This window comes from Mus pahari, chromosome 6 (genome assembly GCF_900095145.1).
Source record: "Mus pahari chromosome 6, PAHARI_EIJ_v1.1, whole genome shotgun sequence".
In the NCBI taxonomy this organism is placed as follows: domain Eukaryota; kingdom Metazoa; phylum Chordata; class Mammalia; order Rodentia; family Muridae; genus Mus; species Mus pahari.
In genome coordinates this window covers 101,793,156-101,810,032 of record NC_034595.1, presented here as the reverse complement: position 1 = coordinate 101,810,032, position 16,877 = coordinate 101,793,156, and the positions used below count along the sequence as shown (strand labels likewise).

Below are 16,877 nucleotides of genomic sequence, written 5' to 3'. Positions count from 1 at the left end.
AGAGAGGGGTGTGATGAAATTGGAATGTATGTCTGGACCTTGCCGCTTTAGGGGCCTCTGCACCTTCCTTCAGTGACAGCAGACCTGTGCTTCCCCCACCCCACCCCTCACCCCCGCCTGGGCCCAGGCCACCTGGGCTCCTGCATACAGCAGACGTGTAATTAGAGGCTTCTGGGCTGGGCTGCGGCAGTACACAGGCAAGTCTGGTCCTGTGCGGGCCACCGTGGGTGCTCCTGCTACAGAGCTGGGCTCCATTACTCAGCCGGCTGCAGAAGCTGTCAGCTGCTTGGCCAAGAACCCTGATCAATGAGGGAGGAGAGACACTGTGTACAAGGACACTGGTTCATCCAAGAACATGAGGCTAGCCAGGAATTCAGAATAACAAAGTACAGCTTCCTGTGTGCTGTGCCTGAGGCGGTGCCACGGCTAGGCCAGAGGAAGGCTTGGTGCAGGCCAGTATGACACGACTCATTCTGCCTTTCACAAGAGGGGAGTGGACAAGCCATGCTGTCCCGGGGCGCGGGGGGGGGGGGGGAGAGACACTGGCTAACCCTCATGATTGTGAAGAAATCCATGGGATGCTTGTGATGTTTACTAAGGAATGAAGGTGCTGCCTGGATCCGTGAAGAGGACGCAGTGCACATTCCTAAGTAGCTCCATTTGGGAGGGCGGGGGGAGCAGATACGCGGATCCCTGCGGGTAACTGCTACAGGTTTTTGTGCTTGGGGCTCCCGGGTGTCTGAACTTACGGGGTGAGAGATGACAGCATCCGAGAGGCACGCCAGCTAAGCCTCTAGCCTGACAGCAGCTCCAAGACAGGTGCCAACGAGTACTTGAAGTACATTCCTTCCCATCCGTCCCCAGCCCCCCACTCCTTACTAAAACCCCACTTGCTGCCATGGGGCGGTGACTTTTGAGTCACAAGGTTGCTCTGACGTAAGCTCAGGTACAGAAAAACATAGACAAGTATGTTTGCTGCTTCAGATTCCAAGTAGACATCTTGAAAGCTAAGGGGAGCTTGTTTAAACGTGTGGGAGCTGCAGACTCCCCACGGCTCAGGTACAAGTGTCCTAAAGTTGAATCCATACAGGTGAAAGAAGGCGAGCAAGCTCACACCCTCACAATAAGCAGCGCTAGGCACGCCTGAACCATGTTTGTGTAGTTACAGGGAGTAAGAGGTGAGGCCGACAGTGTAGACAAATTCTGCTCTCTTCCCCTTCACCCCTCAGAGCCTCAAAAGAATGGCATGACTCACACCGAAGGGCGCAGAGGCGCCAGAACATTCTGTCAAAATGACCTACACTACAAAGAAAACAAGTCCTCAAGCCATTTCTAGTTTGAAGAAATATTAGGGCAAGGATACCTCAAAGCTTTAGAGCTCAATTCAAAATGTACATTCTTGTCTTTTGGCTTTTCCTCATTTCAGGTGTGGAACCTCAAGCCTCCGGCTATGCCAAGAGCGGAGACCACTCTGGAGCCAGCCAGCATCAGGACCATCTCGTCAGGTGCCATGAGCACTGCATGTCTTTGCACGGCAGCTTTTTAAAAAAGTTCCATTAGCTTTTTACAAAATGCCTGACAGAATGGCCAAATCAGTTTCTAAGAGTATGACCAAGTATCAGTTCACAGCTAAACAAAACATTATACGGGATTGTGCAGATACCAACTTCACATTTTGATAATTACCTAAGATATCACACAGGGCTGTAAAGATGACTTAGTCGTTAAGAACACTGGTTCCTCTTCCAAGCACCCATGTAGCAGCTCACGGCTGTCAGAAACCACAATCCCACACCATCTTTGGGCCTCTTTGGGCACCAGGTACTGCATGCATGCAATGCACAGACATATACAGGCAAAACTCCCAGACATATAAGTTGGAAAAAAAATTCAACTTGCTTGGTGTGCTGGCTGGGGGGTATAGGTGGGCAAGTGGCTCCTGGGTGTTTTAGCAGTGTGCCATTAGCATGGGCACCAAGGACAGTTCTTTGACCAGGAAAAACTATGAAAAGTGTATCAAAAGAGTTCCAGGGAAAACACAGAAACAGGTAAGGAAATGAAGCTGGAACTGATGTAAGTACCATGGCTTCCTGTACCAGGCAATGCTCGGTGCTAGGACAAGGACACAGGCGGTTCCAGCTCACAAGAGCCTCGGCCCGTTCTGGAAGAAGGGTGGTGCCGACTGCTTTCAGTCCGGAGCCTGTCATTCTCACAACTCTGAAAGCCATGTGTCTCTCCACCCCCACCCCCCACCACACCCCACTTCACTCTGGTGCCAGTTTTAGGCCCTGGCCTGTAGCTTTTAATGTTTCTGCTAATTTCACTTCTCTGAAATGTTCCCCACACAACAGCCACTGTCATCGTCCCTAAAACAAATCACATCGCGTTCCTCTCCCACTTAGGATCTTTTGAGTTGCACCCACTGCCCTTTTCCACTGCTCAGCCTACTCGCCCGTGGCCTTCAGCTTCTGGAACGTGCCCAGCTGCTTCCTGCTTCCTGGCCTCATAGGCTTGCCTTCGTCTGCTATCATACTTTCTAAATCGCTACCTATCTCCTACTCTGACCATCATTTCCAGAGTTAAGATGCCCCTCAGCTGACTGCCGAATATCTTTTAAACACTTCCAAATCACTTCGCTGCAAACTCTCTTCTTCCCAGATCCAACGCCCGACACACAGGGCCACCAGCTCTGATACAGCAGCACAGCAGACATTGGTGTGCAGGGCTCTCTGCAATGCCTGGCAGTGGAGTAAGGTCCCAAACAAGCAAGCAGCAAAGGGCCCAGAGTAACCCAGACTTGGTCCTGAAGCCCAAGTCTGTACAGTGAACACTCCTTTCTACGGACTGCACAGCCCTGACCCTCCTGTTTCCACAGAAGCACCAGAACCAAGTTTACTTAGTTGTTGCAGGTGAAAACAAAAGGCTTGATTTTACCACAAAATTTCCTTTTTATTTTTCCCCGAGACAGGGGTTCATGTGGCCTAAAACCCCGAATGCCATGTGTAACTAAAGATAACCTTGAACCGATTCTCCAGCCTCTGCCTCCCAAGTGCTGGGCTTATGGGCATGTGCTACCATGCCCAGTTTATGTGATCCTAGGAATCAAATCCAGGGTTCTGTGAAGCTAGGCAAGCACTTTAACAACGGAGCCAAGTCTTCAGCCCCCATACATTTTTATAATACCCAAGTCAAGTTGCTCAAATTGTCATTTAGAAATCTGCAATAAGTTTCAACATGTATTAACCTCAAACACTCTTCTGTCATGCTTTAAAAATATTATCAATTGCTTGAGACATAAGAGTTTAGACAAGACACATTATTAACGGTGTCATAAATAAGTAATATAACTTTATTAAAATGAAAAGACAATATTCAAAATAATGCAACAAAATGAATAAATCCTTTGTCCAATACTGTACACACAGTGCGGAGATCAGTGCATTTTTCTAAAGCATGTTTTAACCTTCATTTAGTTCATACTAAAATAAAGTAAGCTTTAAATAGCTCAAATAATGTCATTCAGCAGTTTAAACTGAACAGCTTGTTGGGACATGGCAGCAGTGTCCCTGCTAGCAAGCACCTTCTCTTGTGTTTATCTGTACAAGATAACAATCAGAGGATGTAAAAACTACGCGTCTCACTGAATCTCAGGGCAGTGAAGCAGTCAGCCGTGAGTTTTCAAAGCAGGAAGATGCTGAAGTGACCTCTGGCATTAAGACGTTCTGTGCTATTGGTCAGAAGTGTTTCACTTAAAAAGCAAACAATCCCCAGGAAATACTGAATAGGAACCAGCAACACAAGACCAGCTCGTGTTGTACTTTATTAAGTCTAAAAAAAAAGAACGTACCATACATTCCCAAAGTAACTCTCAATCATATGGCTAATCGTTGCACTAGTCTATCAAACTCATACCCAAACACTGATGGCCAGCGCAACGCCACTGCACTCTGGAAAGCCTCTTGCTACAACAGGCTGTTTCAGTGGATGGGAAAAGCAGGAATAGTATGGAAAAGTTATTCACCAAATCTGTCAATTTCCAAGATATAAGACATAGACAGGTGATAACATGGTCCAGAAACTGTTGTCCTCTCCTCAACAAGACAAAACCCCAGAGCGACAAGTATTAGGCCATAGAATGATCTCAACAAGATGTTACAGGCCTGGCGAAGAACATGCCCTGTCATGTATGGAGAAGACTGCTGGCAGGGAAGGGGAAAGCAGACTTATAGAGCAGGCCTGTATGCCAGGAATCTTTAAACTTAACAAATTTATAACCTGATCTGACAATACTGCTTTCTCCCATTTGCTCAATTTTCACACTATCAGGAGCTGTTCCTCCAAGCTTGTTTGAATTGTTCTGAATACAGATTACTCTAAGAGTGACTAATTGGTTATCCTGCAGCTATGGTCTATGGTTACACCGCACTTTTATACATAGGTATATAATGTAGTCAAATGTAAAAGTTCCCCATTCTTCCCTCCCCCTAGCACATCTTTAAATCATAGACTTTTTTCTCCTATGCTGATAGATCAGGGACTCCCAGCATGACAGCACCTCATAACTGCTCTAAGCCTTTCTCATTAAGGCGGAGTCCACCAACTTCATTTTGCCACTTGACATTGTTCTATGAACCTCAAACTAGAAAACTGGGAGCCATTTGTCCCATGTAACTTCTGTTGAATCATGACCCCCATATTTATGGAGAAACCACGTAGGATAAGTGTTTGCGCTTCCCATGGCTACCCACATCCGTTTTCATTCTGGAGGCTGGCTTTTCTGTGGCAGAGGCCATACCACAGGCAGCAGGTAATGGCTGAATTTGGGTGCTTGGGTTTGTTTCTTCTGCTTCCTTAAAATACTTTTCATATTTGTCCAGGTACGCTGGTCTCTCAGGTAGTAAGTAATAATGCGTTGAGCTAACCTTCTTCCCATTTTCAATAATGGGCAGGATGCAAGGAACTTTGTTGGCAGATCCTTCGCTGCTCTGTCTCTGCAGGGCTTTGCTGCTGACATACTTGGGGTCAGGAGCAAAGCTCTGTGTTGGGGGCATGACCCCATTGAGGTAAGACGGAAGGCTTTTAGGACTTGGGGTACGGGAGTTACTCCGAGACAAAGGTTCTCTCGGGGGGACTTTGGGAGGCCTATCTTCATCACTGTAGGTGTTGGAGGTCACTTCTGCTGACCACCTTCTATAGTCTGGCTTTGCTGGCCTAGGAGGTATAGGAACCCTGGGAGGGATCTCAGGCTTGTCTTCATCGGAGCTAGGAGAAGCTCTGTGTGTGCAGCTAGATATCCGAATGGCTGGCTTGTTAAATGACCCAGCTGGTCCCGAGTGAGACCTCCTTAATCTGCGATGGCTTTGAGGTGGGGGAGGGTTTGGGTCTGGAACAACTCTGTTCTGGTCAGATGCACAGCTAAGATCTGCCACAGAAACAGTTGGGCTGTCAAAATATGCATAGTTGATCTGGCCGCACCCACGGAAACTTCGCCTGCCAGGAACATCATATTTGAAATCTGAAGGTGCACAGTCTTCTAAAAGTAAGTCTGTATCTGAGCTGGTTAGGAATTCTACCTCACAATCGGCCTCATCCAGAGATGGGTCTTCAGAGATGGGCAATGGTGGGAGCGGTCGAGAACCCCGATCACATAGAGCTGCACAGGGGAAAGGGGAAGGGCAGCTTTTAATGGGTGTAAGTGGAGGTGTGGAAGTGCAGACCCCATTCACTGAGAGTTTCTTAAAACCACACATAACTTGATCCTCTTCATGCTGTCCCGAGTTTTCACTTGGTGGAATAACAAGAGGGGGCAAGCTTGACCTTGGAGATGGACCACACTCTGCAAAGAGGTGGCCGCTCCCTGGAGCAGACCGAGCAGCACATCCTGAAACAAGAAGCGATGCTCATCAGAGACCGTTCTCCTCGTCCTTCACCCCGGGAGACCCAGGCCCTGAGCTTCCAGCTCTGCACAAGTCAGGGAAACACCTGACTGGTGTAACCCGGAGGACACCCATGCAACAACCACAGGTATAATTAGAGCCAGAGTAGGGGAACACACGTGATCTGGTTCAAAGAACAAATTATCTCTGCCATCTCCCTTGGACATGTGCTCGGCATACACCCACACGTCCCAGGCAAGTTCTGTGACGTGTATGAAATTCACAGAAGATGAACAGTGTGTAATTTACACGAGTGCCATGCTGCAGCAAGCTTACGACACGCAGCAATACAAGGCACGCCGGCTGGCGTGAGTAAGCTGAGGCTAAGCTGAGGCGAGGGAGGGCCTCCCTGCCAGCACAGCATAACTGAGTGAATGGACTCACTTGCAATGTGTTCACCTGATAAAAAGCTCTCGACACAAATCCAAGGGACATAATGTTCAAATTAAAATAACTGTACAGTTTTCTAAGTCTGATTACCATGTGACTACTTGCACCCATTGCTTTCAAATGTGCGTTCAGTACTAGTAATACACAAGACAGACTCTGCCCAAGGTTAAGTCTGCATCATATCTCAGAGTGAATTAATTCCTGCTGTGGTTATGACTCAATGGCTCAGGTAGTAAAGGGTAAGAAAGAATTGTCTTCAGACTCTGCTGCCACTAGGTGTCAGACTATTGTGGGAACCTGCTTAGGTTTCCTGCCTTAAGAAATACTGTTGAGGACAGGGCAAAGCTCATCAGACTTTCATACATACCGACAGTGGTTAGGTGCTCCTGAGCAGGGGGGGTCAGACTGTAGGCCATGGTTATTGGATCAATATTTAAAAAGTTACTGAAAGCAAAGGAAAACATGTTGGTTGTGAGCATGCTATCACTGCAGTATGAAGAACACACACAGAACAGGAGCACAAACTCTTGACTTACTTTTCAAACTCACTGCGACTGCCCCAGCAGGTCTTCATATTCCCCAAGGCCTGACCATTATGGAGAAATCCAGTTTTTAATGGGACTCGAATATCCTGAGCAGCAACTCCTGCTGTTGACATTGTGCCCCACTCTGGGATGCCTTCAAATTTGTAAAGCCCAGGTGTTTTTAAGTCAACCAGTAGCTTTCATTCCCTGGGGAAATCAAGAACAAATGAGAGAATAAACATAATTCAGAAGTCAGATAGTCTATATTGTAGCATAAGTAATCAGAAGTTGAGGGAGATGGGAAAATTTGGTTGTAATTTTTGTTTTTATAAATACTAGCCACTTGAAAGGTTTTTCACAGAATGAGAAAGAATCCATTGCCAGAAAAGCCAACCCTTGCTGCAGAGCTTACCATTTGCTCAACGAACTACAATTGCTTTCCAACGCACACAACTCCCTCCAGCCCACTAAACTGACTTCTATGGCATGGCTGTAGCAGGAAGGAAACGCAGTGGCTACTACCCATTTCAAGGGAGGCATGGTAACCCCAGCTCTTTCGAGGCTGAGGCAGGTAGGTTCAAGGCCTGCTTGGACTACATCACAAGTCCTGTCTTACCCTCACTGATCCCCCAGCCTGAAAACAAACCTAAGTAATTTTAGAAAGGACTGTGCCCCACACAGGCTGAGCTGTCATTCAATAGAGCCCGCTCAGATTCTCCAGCACTGAAACCTACTTCCCCACAGCCTAATATTTATTTGGACTCTGTATTTCGGGGTTGGTCACAGAAGACATATTCTCCAGTTATTACTTGCTCAAGAAAGATACAGCCACATATGCGGATACAAATTTCTATTATCTTGTAAAAATCAAGTTCTGCAAGATTACTAGCTTCAGTGTCAGCTTTGGCTAGCTTCCTCCCTTTCAAAGACAAACTTAAGGGACATTGTTTGTATTCTCCTTTGTGAAATATGCAGTAATTCATGTCCTCCTCCCTATAAGGCATGGACTACAAAAGCAAAATATATTTTTCTTAAACTAGTAGTTCCTTAATTTTAGAAATCCCCGTGTATCAGATGTTACAGGTCTGGAGTTCCCACACGCTCATTCTAATTTTACTTTTTTGATTCCATACTCTGCAGATCTTAAAAAACACCAGCTCTGCTGTCTTTAGACAGTCACACGCATTTAGGAAGCGAGGCCTTTCTCTTTTAGACAGCAGGATGTTATCTGCTGGCTGCCCAGAACACAGACCCCTTTGAGATCTCCACACATATTGTCTACACAACTCTGCCATTAAATACTTGCAGACCTACCAAGTGCTAGCGGGGGACTAGGACCAATCTGTGCTGAAGGAGCTACACAGATGGTTCTTATTAAAATGGCCAGCAACTAAACATCTACTACTTACAAATCTCGGGCCTAGTAAACTATGGCTTCAGAACAAGTGGCTGAGGGTCCTAAGTACCTTTTAACCACAGGGACCTGGCTCAGTAAGTTCACCAAAGGTAAACTATGTGGAAGGCATAGGGGTTCTTATTTTTTTAAGCTAATCTAAAAAATACCCCATAGATGTTTACAAAAGCAGCTGTTTTAATACACAAGGCAGTTATTTTATTTCAGAGTCAAGCCTTGTTTTGAAAAACCAGTCTGTCATTTAAGGAACCTCAGTATTGGGAGGTCTTTGAGTCTTGGTTTTTAGATTACTGAAATGAAACAGATGTGTTATTTACCATTGAGTGATTTAAAAAACACATTTTAAAAGAGGCTAGCCTCTCCCAGTGTATGCTTAGCCAGGGTGTATCAAACCTTTTCTAAACATTCACAAACACTGAGACTATAGGGAAAGGATCTATGTAATATGAAAATGAAAGGCAGGCGAGATGGGAGGATGACTGTGGTGGTAAAGTGGTTTGAAAGCACACGTTGGAAGATGGTTCATCCCGATTACAGGACAATGCTGCGGGGGACGAGGGAGGCCCAGCCCCCACCTGTAGGCAAGCCAACAAATACTACTAGTAATTACTGTGTCAGCCTCCCAGTGCCATCTACATCTTAGCTTTCAACAGAGTGATTGTGTAACTATCGCCTCTGCTCAAGTTGCCTTGGAATCCTAAACTTACACTTCAGTGGTCACTTAAAATATGTTTTAGAAAAAGTTATTTTTTATTCATTGTTTCCATCACCTACTTGTTAGCTTTCTTAAGGAAATTTTTTTTTTATTATAAAAAGAATTGTGTTCACTAAGCCAGCTCACTTCTGACCACAATAGTTGTCTTTGTGTATTCATAGAAGGTGACCTGCCTCTAAATTTCAATGGGGAATTGTGAATGGGCCATGTTATGAAACTATCTGAACTTCCTACTTGCTTGCATGGCAGAAGCAAGGAGGGCAATGTAACTGCTGTACTCTCCTCGTCTGGAAAATAACTTCAGGCTGTAAAACCCAAAAGAGCAACATGCCACAGGTTTAAGGTTTAGATACACATACATTCTCTCATCTCTCCTGATGTTAAACGAAGGTTATGTTAGAAAACTGTTTGAAAGTCTACCTCACAAGACAAAAACGCCCAAACCAGCATTCAGGTTGTATAATCCTGGTGGAGACAGAGAAATCACTCTAGCCAATAAAGCAACACATTTTGCTCAAGTGAAATTCAACTAATGCTGCAGTGTTTACAATTGTATCCAAGTCCTCATAACTGTAAAACTAGCTCTACTTTTCAATTCATAAACTAACTGCAAAGATACATTTATGTATGAGTATCAATATTTAAAAGTACAATATGGTATCCTGTTATGAAATCCAAGATCAAGATGAATGTCGATACGGTAGCACAGTGTAAACCAGGACCCAAATAACCTTCAGTATAACAATTTACATAATCATAAAACAATTTTAATATGAAGCGACCAAAATGTAGTAAAATACCAGTACCCCATTTCTGCTAATTGTACTATATTTTTATCTTTTAAGATTTTGCTCTTAAAATCTTTTAATTCCTTTCTATGGCTTCAAATCCACAGTCTGTTCCTAAGTAGGTAGGTGCAACCCGCCTTCCACTTTGCATTTCTTATTGTCTGGTGATTATCTTTCCACTTGGATGGGCCTCAGGTATCTATCTCACAAGTTACAAACCGGATTCTTTAGGTCTCTTAACTTACCTCCCACCCTTTCTTGATCCAAGAGGATCATACTTCCTGAGGTACCTACTACTGTGAGCCCGAGTTAAGGCCAATATACAGTCAACTGCCAACCTCCATACAAAGTTTTTAAACTTCTTCTCAAAACTCTTCCTTCTCCTACTGGTTCCAATTTTTAGTCTGAAGATATTTAAACCATATTACAGCCAACAGGATCAAATCAATATTCCTCAATTACCACCCCAAAAAGAACCTGTAAAAGCCTCTAAAAGCTCCTTGGCTGGCACAAAAGACCTTCACAATGGCCTTTACCTAACCTGCCCTTTTCAGCTCTAGCTGCTTTAAGCTTTAAGGCTAGTTCTCACACTGTGCTCCTTCAACAAGCTCCTCCTTTTATTAAAATCCAGAGCCAGTCTTTCAGTTTCTAGCTATTCTGTGCTATGCCAGGTTCCCCTCCTACCTTCCAAATCTAGGACTGGTGCCTGACATTTCCCCCCCTGTAGATAATATTAAGTGAACATTGATGTAATTATGTAAGATTCTCCCCAGGCTGAAGAGGAAAGCTAAGGGGAAAAGCACAAGTTTGTTCAGGGATCAACTCTGTATGTACTGTATGTAAGTTAGGCCCGTAATAATCTAACACATTTAGAATATCCCGAGTTCACCTTCTGGGTCCTCAGTGACAGTGTGTGGCTGTCAACAGCTGCTGGCGTGGCTTTCTCAATGGCTTCTTACTACAGACTTTTCACCTTTTCCTTTGGGCTTGTAATCTATCTTGGCTTTATTGCCACTTTAAAAATAAATAAGTCACAATATACCAATAGCACACTGCACACTTTCTAAGGTGAACTCACATGCCTTTATCTTGAAAATACTTAACTTTGAAACTGCTTTACCACACAAAGCTAGGCTACCTGAAGGCAGTAACCTAGATATGCTTACCTTGCCACAAGACCTTATTAATCCATCTCAGGAGCGATCCACGAGAGGAGGAGGGGCACATTTTTGTCTTACAACTCATCCAGTTCTGCCCAGTGCTTCCTTATTTAAGAGTGTGATGTAATTTCCTTCTTTCAATCTGGTTCTAGAACCTGATTTCTGTTTATTCAGAGTGATAAATGGTCTTTCCAGCAGCATTTAACAATTACCCAGCTAACTACTTCCATAATCAGGGAAGACAACTCTTTGCCACCTTGCATTACTTTGGATCTTCCTCAAATCTACTACTTTCTGCGCTCACTGAAAAGGCTGATTGCCTTTGAGAGGAAATGGAAATCAGTTTTATTTGCTGTTTTATGGACTTAACTGAGAAAAATGACTTAGCATCTACCTGCACACTCAGCATTATCCTGTTACACAGGAGGATCTAAAAATCATAGAATCCATCCTACTTCTAGACAGTGTCTTACACATCTTGGCTGTAAATGGTGAACATATGTCCTCCTGGTCTGTGGAAGTTAAGGTAACAAACTGTTAAATGTAGCAAAGACTATTTTGTGTCACTGAATCAAGCAGGTGATATAATCTACACTTACTAAAAGCAAAAGGACGTTTGCACAGATATTTCAAGAGCAAAGGCCTGAATTCAAAGTTTTTCAGATTTCATTTTAAAAGCTATGATTTGGGGGTAGGGAAAGAAGGGAGGCAGGCTAAGGAACCTTTGTTATAAGCTTACCACAGAAAAGCAGAACTCGCCTTCATATTCGCTGCATGAATGACTTCTAAAATAAAACACAACTACAGTGCTCATGCATGGAATCAAGTAAGATGGGATAGCTTCAGCAAATATTTCATAAACGCTGTCCAAAAGGATGCAAAGAAAGGATGGTCTGTGTGCTCTCACCTCTACTGGAGGACCTTCAATGTGGCCCACATATACTGACCCACTTACAGGTGGGGAAAATGGAGGTCATAAGAAAAGAATTTATCTCCAGACTGTCAAAATAAAAGCCAAATGATGGAACTTCTTCAATAATTCAGAAAACGCCTAGCTAAGTATTTAAGAAATAGCAAGCTGGTGAAAGCCACATTAGTTCAACTCCTGTCTCAATAGCCTTGTGATTCCGTTCGTCCCTCAGGATTTTAGGGAGATACAATTACAAGCAGGGCAACAGCACTGTACTGTTTTGTCATTGGTATTTTTCCTACAGAGCACAACAATCAACAGTACCATCCACAGACACGGGCAAGCACACGGCATGGAGGAACATTTCTTTCCGACATATGCAATGCACTGTACCTGTGAACGATGTGTGGATTCTGTTGTAATCTTAATGACAATGACCACAATGGGCTAATGATGGGAAATGAGTCTTTAAAACTTCAAGTTTATTTAACAAGCATTTAAATAACCCAATGGACAACTCAGGAGAGTTAAAATTAATACATAGGCAATGATAACATTCATAGGATACTGTATGTCAGGAAGGTTTTCATGTTTTATCCTTGTACCAACCCTGTAAGGTGGGTGGGACACTACTCTCAATTACAGATGAGGAGCTCCTGGAGCTTGATCTAACTCGGCTCTGGTGAGCCACAGTAATGCCAAGGCTTACTTCAGGAAGCTTGGCCTCAAAGTTTAGGCTCTCGACCATACCACAGCCTCTCTTTTAGTCTCTCAGGCTCTTCAAATTGCTGGAATGAAATGACTTAAGATACACACTTGACTCCTCTGGACAAGACAGGCACATTTTTTTAGAGAGATTCTATATGGTGTTTCCTTGGGTAACTTGTAGCCTATGAAAGTTCCCATTTCACTTCCTCACATTTTCCTACTAAAAGTTATCAGTTATATACTTGGCCTAGATATCTAAAATGGGCAGATCAAGTATAATCTTCTATGACCAACTGGAATAATTCTTTTGATGCTCTTCATCTTTACAGATACAATGATGTCCCGCCACAACGGAATCTCAGACATAGTCTCTGACCTCGCACAGGTTTACTACATATATCCAAGAGGCTTCCTTTAAACACTCTCATTGCATGGATCCCAATGAAACCATTATAACTTTGCTCTATCACAAAACAAAACCTGAAATTCGGGCTGGAAAGATGGCTCAGAGGTTAAGAGCACTGACTGCTCTTCCAGAGGTCCTGTGGCTCACAACCATCTGCAATGGAATCTGATGCCCTTTTCTGGTGTGTCTGAAGACAGCTACAGTGTACTCATATAAATAAAAAAACCCTGAAATTCAGTAATAGGATTCTTTTATCTGTAAAGCACTCTACAAATTACAAAGCTCTCTTTTATATACTATCCACACATCCCTGTAAGAAGAGGCAGGGATTATAATCTCCATTTTGCTTTAAAGAAGTGAAGTGGGTTGAGACACCCCGCTCTGACTGAAGCACCCTACCTGGGCTGTTCTGCACTGTCAGCCAGCCAGCGCTCTCCTCACCCACTCCTCTTTCTATCATCATTTTAGGGAATAGCCTCGGTTCTCCTAATATTCTTGCTGACCTAAAATGATGTGTTTATAAAAAGGAGGGCTATGTAAGACCTATGTGCTAGCTACCTGCAAAGATAGGAACTGGAACTCGGCTTTCGTCAGGTCAAACTCTAAGAAAGCAAACATTTATTTTTCACAAATACACAGGAATGCTTCTTCTGGACTAGATTCATCAGATGAAGAAAATAGTTGTCTGATGAGGCCATCTAACGCGGACGGGGACAATTTCAGATGGGGATATCTCTCAAGGAAACGAGCAGGGCACAACGGCAGGATAAGGAGGCAGAGAACTTATTTACACAGGTGCTCAGGGGAGGCCTCCACAGATAGGCGACTTTCACAACTGATTTCCTTTATTTATTTTTGTTTTTGTTTCCCAGACAGGCTTTCTCTTTATAGCTCCAGCTGTCCTGAAATCACTCTGTAGACCAGGTTGGCCTTAGAACTTAAGAGATCTGCCTGCCTCTGCCTGGTGCTATTGCTAGGATTAAAGGTGTGTGCCACAGTGCTAAGAACTGATTTCTTAAATAACATAGACAGCCATGAAACGAGGCCAGAAAAGAACATGTGGATTAAGAATCTGTAACTTGTGAAGTTTCTTCTTAGCTATGGATTGTAAGAGCTTTTGAACAGGAACTTCTAGTCCTAACCATCCTATTTCCAAACTGAAAAGGGCTCTAATTCCACATTTTAAAGATATATTTAGCAAGGCCTGGGAAATCAGTCATTTTGCAATATTCCCACCCCAATTTTACAGTACAAAGGAATTGACTAAAATATCAATGAAGACTCCTAATCTTGTCTTCTGAAGTTTGAATCCCACACTTTTTTTCTTAATCCCAATCCTGTTAAGCTAGTAATTTATAGTTTAGACCCTGAAGTTCACCAGTTTTATCCACATCAAGTTTAAACTGTGTGAATGATGCCAGAATACCACAGGTAGATGGTATTTATCTAGTTACTGTTCATTAGCTTTCCTATGTCCTGGCCAAATGCCTGCAAAGGATGCTATCTATGTGCATCTGGATGGTGAGGTACCAGTTCATATTTATGGAGATTAGGAGCAGAGCTGCTTCTCTGTTAGAGGGAGCCAGGGACATTCAAATTCCAAGAATTACCCTGGGCACCACCTTTCCCTCCTCTGCCTGCCTTTCCAAAGCAACCTGACGTAGGTATGTTGACAATCAGGTCAGTTGCAAGCTGGTGTGGTGCACTGTAATTTAGGGAACTTGCTTTTAAAAGCTACTATTAGTATGAGCAGAAAGGCAGTATTATCTGGTACTGCTTTGGAGAAGTGGCAATAAAGACCCAGTTTCATAAAACATAAGACACCTAGAGACTACGACATAATTAAGTCATACAAAAGGCTCACCAGTATCTACTATGAACCCAAAGTAGGAAATCCAATTCGTTAAAAAACAATAATCCTACCTCTCAAAAATATGAGAAATCCAGACATTTCATAGCAGCCATTAACAAGGCACAACAGATTTTCTTTCCAAACCTTATCAGTTCTTGGACCAATCCTGTTAAGCCTTAAAATGTAAAACATGTTTTCCTGCATTTATTTAATCAACATTAACTACGTGCAAGGCTGTGTAAAATAAGAGCTGTTCGAGGCAGTCCCTGCCCTTAAGGAGTTTACCCTCTGATTTATTTGCCAAGATACAGGTTTACAGTTTGAGATTTTTACCACTGATCAGCAAATGTCCACCAGTGCACAGGAGAGGGAGTGAGGGCTACGACAGAGTGTCCAGCCTTTTTAAACATCTTCATGTATCTCCTCTCAAACCTGATAATATCTGCCAGAGTTGACAGGTTAGTACAAAACCAGCTTATTCTTTACAAAATTTGCTCTTTTACTGATAAAAGTATTTAGACTATCTTTGGTCTCTACTTTGGTAAAATCTCTCTTAAAACCTCCATGTTTTAAGAAATTTTTTTTTAAAAGGCAAGAGCCACCACAGTGAACTCAAAAATGTGGTTTTAATAGATGCATATTCACTGTACCTGTATAGACTTAAGGAAGTTTAAAACTGTAGAACTCTTTTTTTTCCCCAGGAGGTTTAAAAAAAAAAAAAAAAAAAAAAGGCAATTTATACCTCACCTTTCTTCACCCCTGACAGTTGCCTGGAAACCAGTCCTGCCCTACCTGTGCTGCAGGTGTACCTCCCGTCACATCTCTTTTAAAGCTACAGTCTCTATTCTTACTACACTTAAGTTTATGACTAACAATCTATTCACATTTTTATCAGGTAGGAGACTGGTTTCTTTCAAGCAATGATGAAATCCTAATAAAGACTGAGGAAGCACCCATCCAGCACCACCAATCACGGTTAATTTGAACAAAGATAGGATATACGTATAAATACAGGATACTGCCAAGGAGCCTTGGCGTTTGAACAGTTCTGTCTGCATTTTTACTCCTTTAATATTTAAGTCATTTAAGGCAAAGAATCATGTTTCTGGAGAGGAAAAGGCCACGGAACAACTCGGATGAGTTAAAACAACAAAAAATTTTTTTTTTTAAAAGGGGAATGACCTTCGTCGCCGAGTCGCACCGAGACTCAAGACTGGTACCAGGGACTAGCAATCTCCGAGCCCACCCGCAACAGCTTCTCGCAGAAGCTTTCCGGGCCGGACTGACGGGTGCGCGGGGTGAGAGGGAAGATGGAGGGGGCCGCAGCTGCACCGGGAAGACCGTGGAGCCGCCGCTCCGGAGCCCCAGGCTGTGGAGACGTGTCGTGTGCGCGCCGGTGCATGGCCCCGGCGGGAAGCCGAGGGCGCCCGCGGCCCGCGGCTCCTCACGCACCCCGCCCGGCCCATCCCGGGAAGCGGCGCGCCGGCGGCTCCCGCTCCAGCCCACCGCCCGCCCGCCCGCCCGCCCGCCCTCCGCGCCCCGACCCCGCGGCTCCCGACGCCCGCCAGGCCCCTTACCCCAAGGGAGCGGGGCCCCGCGGCGCCCTCCCGCGCATGTCCGTCCCGGCTGGCTCAGCGCCGCGGGCTTAGGGGCCCGAGCATCGCGCAGGCGCCTCGCCGCTCTCTCGCCCTCTTTCTTTCTGCTCGCTTGCAGGCTAAGCTCGCGCTCGCTCGCACTCCGCACAGCTCACGCTCCGCAACTCGCACTCGGCCGCCGCCACCGCCGGCCGGGCTGCCGCCCATATTTATACGGTGAGTCGACTATGTGACGTCGGCGCCCCCCGCCCCGCCTCCTTCACTCAGCCAATCCGGGCGGTCGGACGTTTAAAGGGGCGATGCGACTACCGAAGCGTTGGCGTGGGGCCCGCCGGGCGGCGCTGGCAGCCTCGTCTCCTGAGGGGACGTTTCTGTTTGGGCCGCCCCTGTGCGAGCTGCCTAGCCTAAGGACACCGAGTTTTCCTTAGAAGGCTGTGAGCGGCCCTGTTTCCATCCCCCGGGGAGGGAAGTGACGCTGA

General features: G+C 44.8%; 1 protein-coding gene across 1 annotated transcript; it reads right to left on the bottom strand.

Annotated features, from left to right (window-relative positions):
* Positions 1-3,319: 3,319 nt before the first annotated feature.
* On the bottom strand, positions 3,320-16,599 carry Errfi1 (ERBB receptor feedback inhibitor 1). Its single transcript, XM_021200103.2, has 4 exons — positions 16,381-16,599; positions 6,863-7,057; positions 6,694-6,770; positions 3,320-5,881 (listed from the first exon to the last, which is right to left on the bottom strand). Exons 2-4 carry the CDS (start codon positions 6,982-6,984, stop codon positions 4,698-4,700), a joined length of 1,383 nt encoding a protein of 460 aa, XP_021055762.1. The 5' UTR covers positions 6,985-7,057; positions 16,381-16,599; the 3' UTR covers positions 3,320-4,697.
* Between the last annotated feature and the right edge of the window lie 278 nt (positions 16,600-16,877).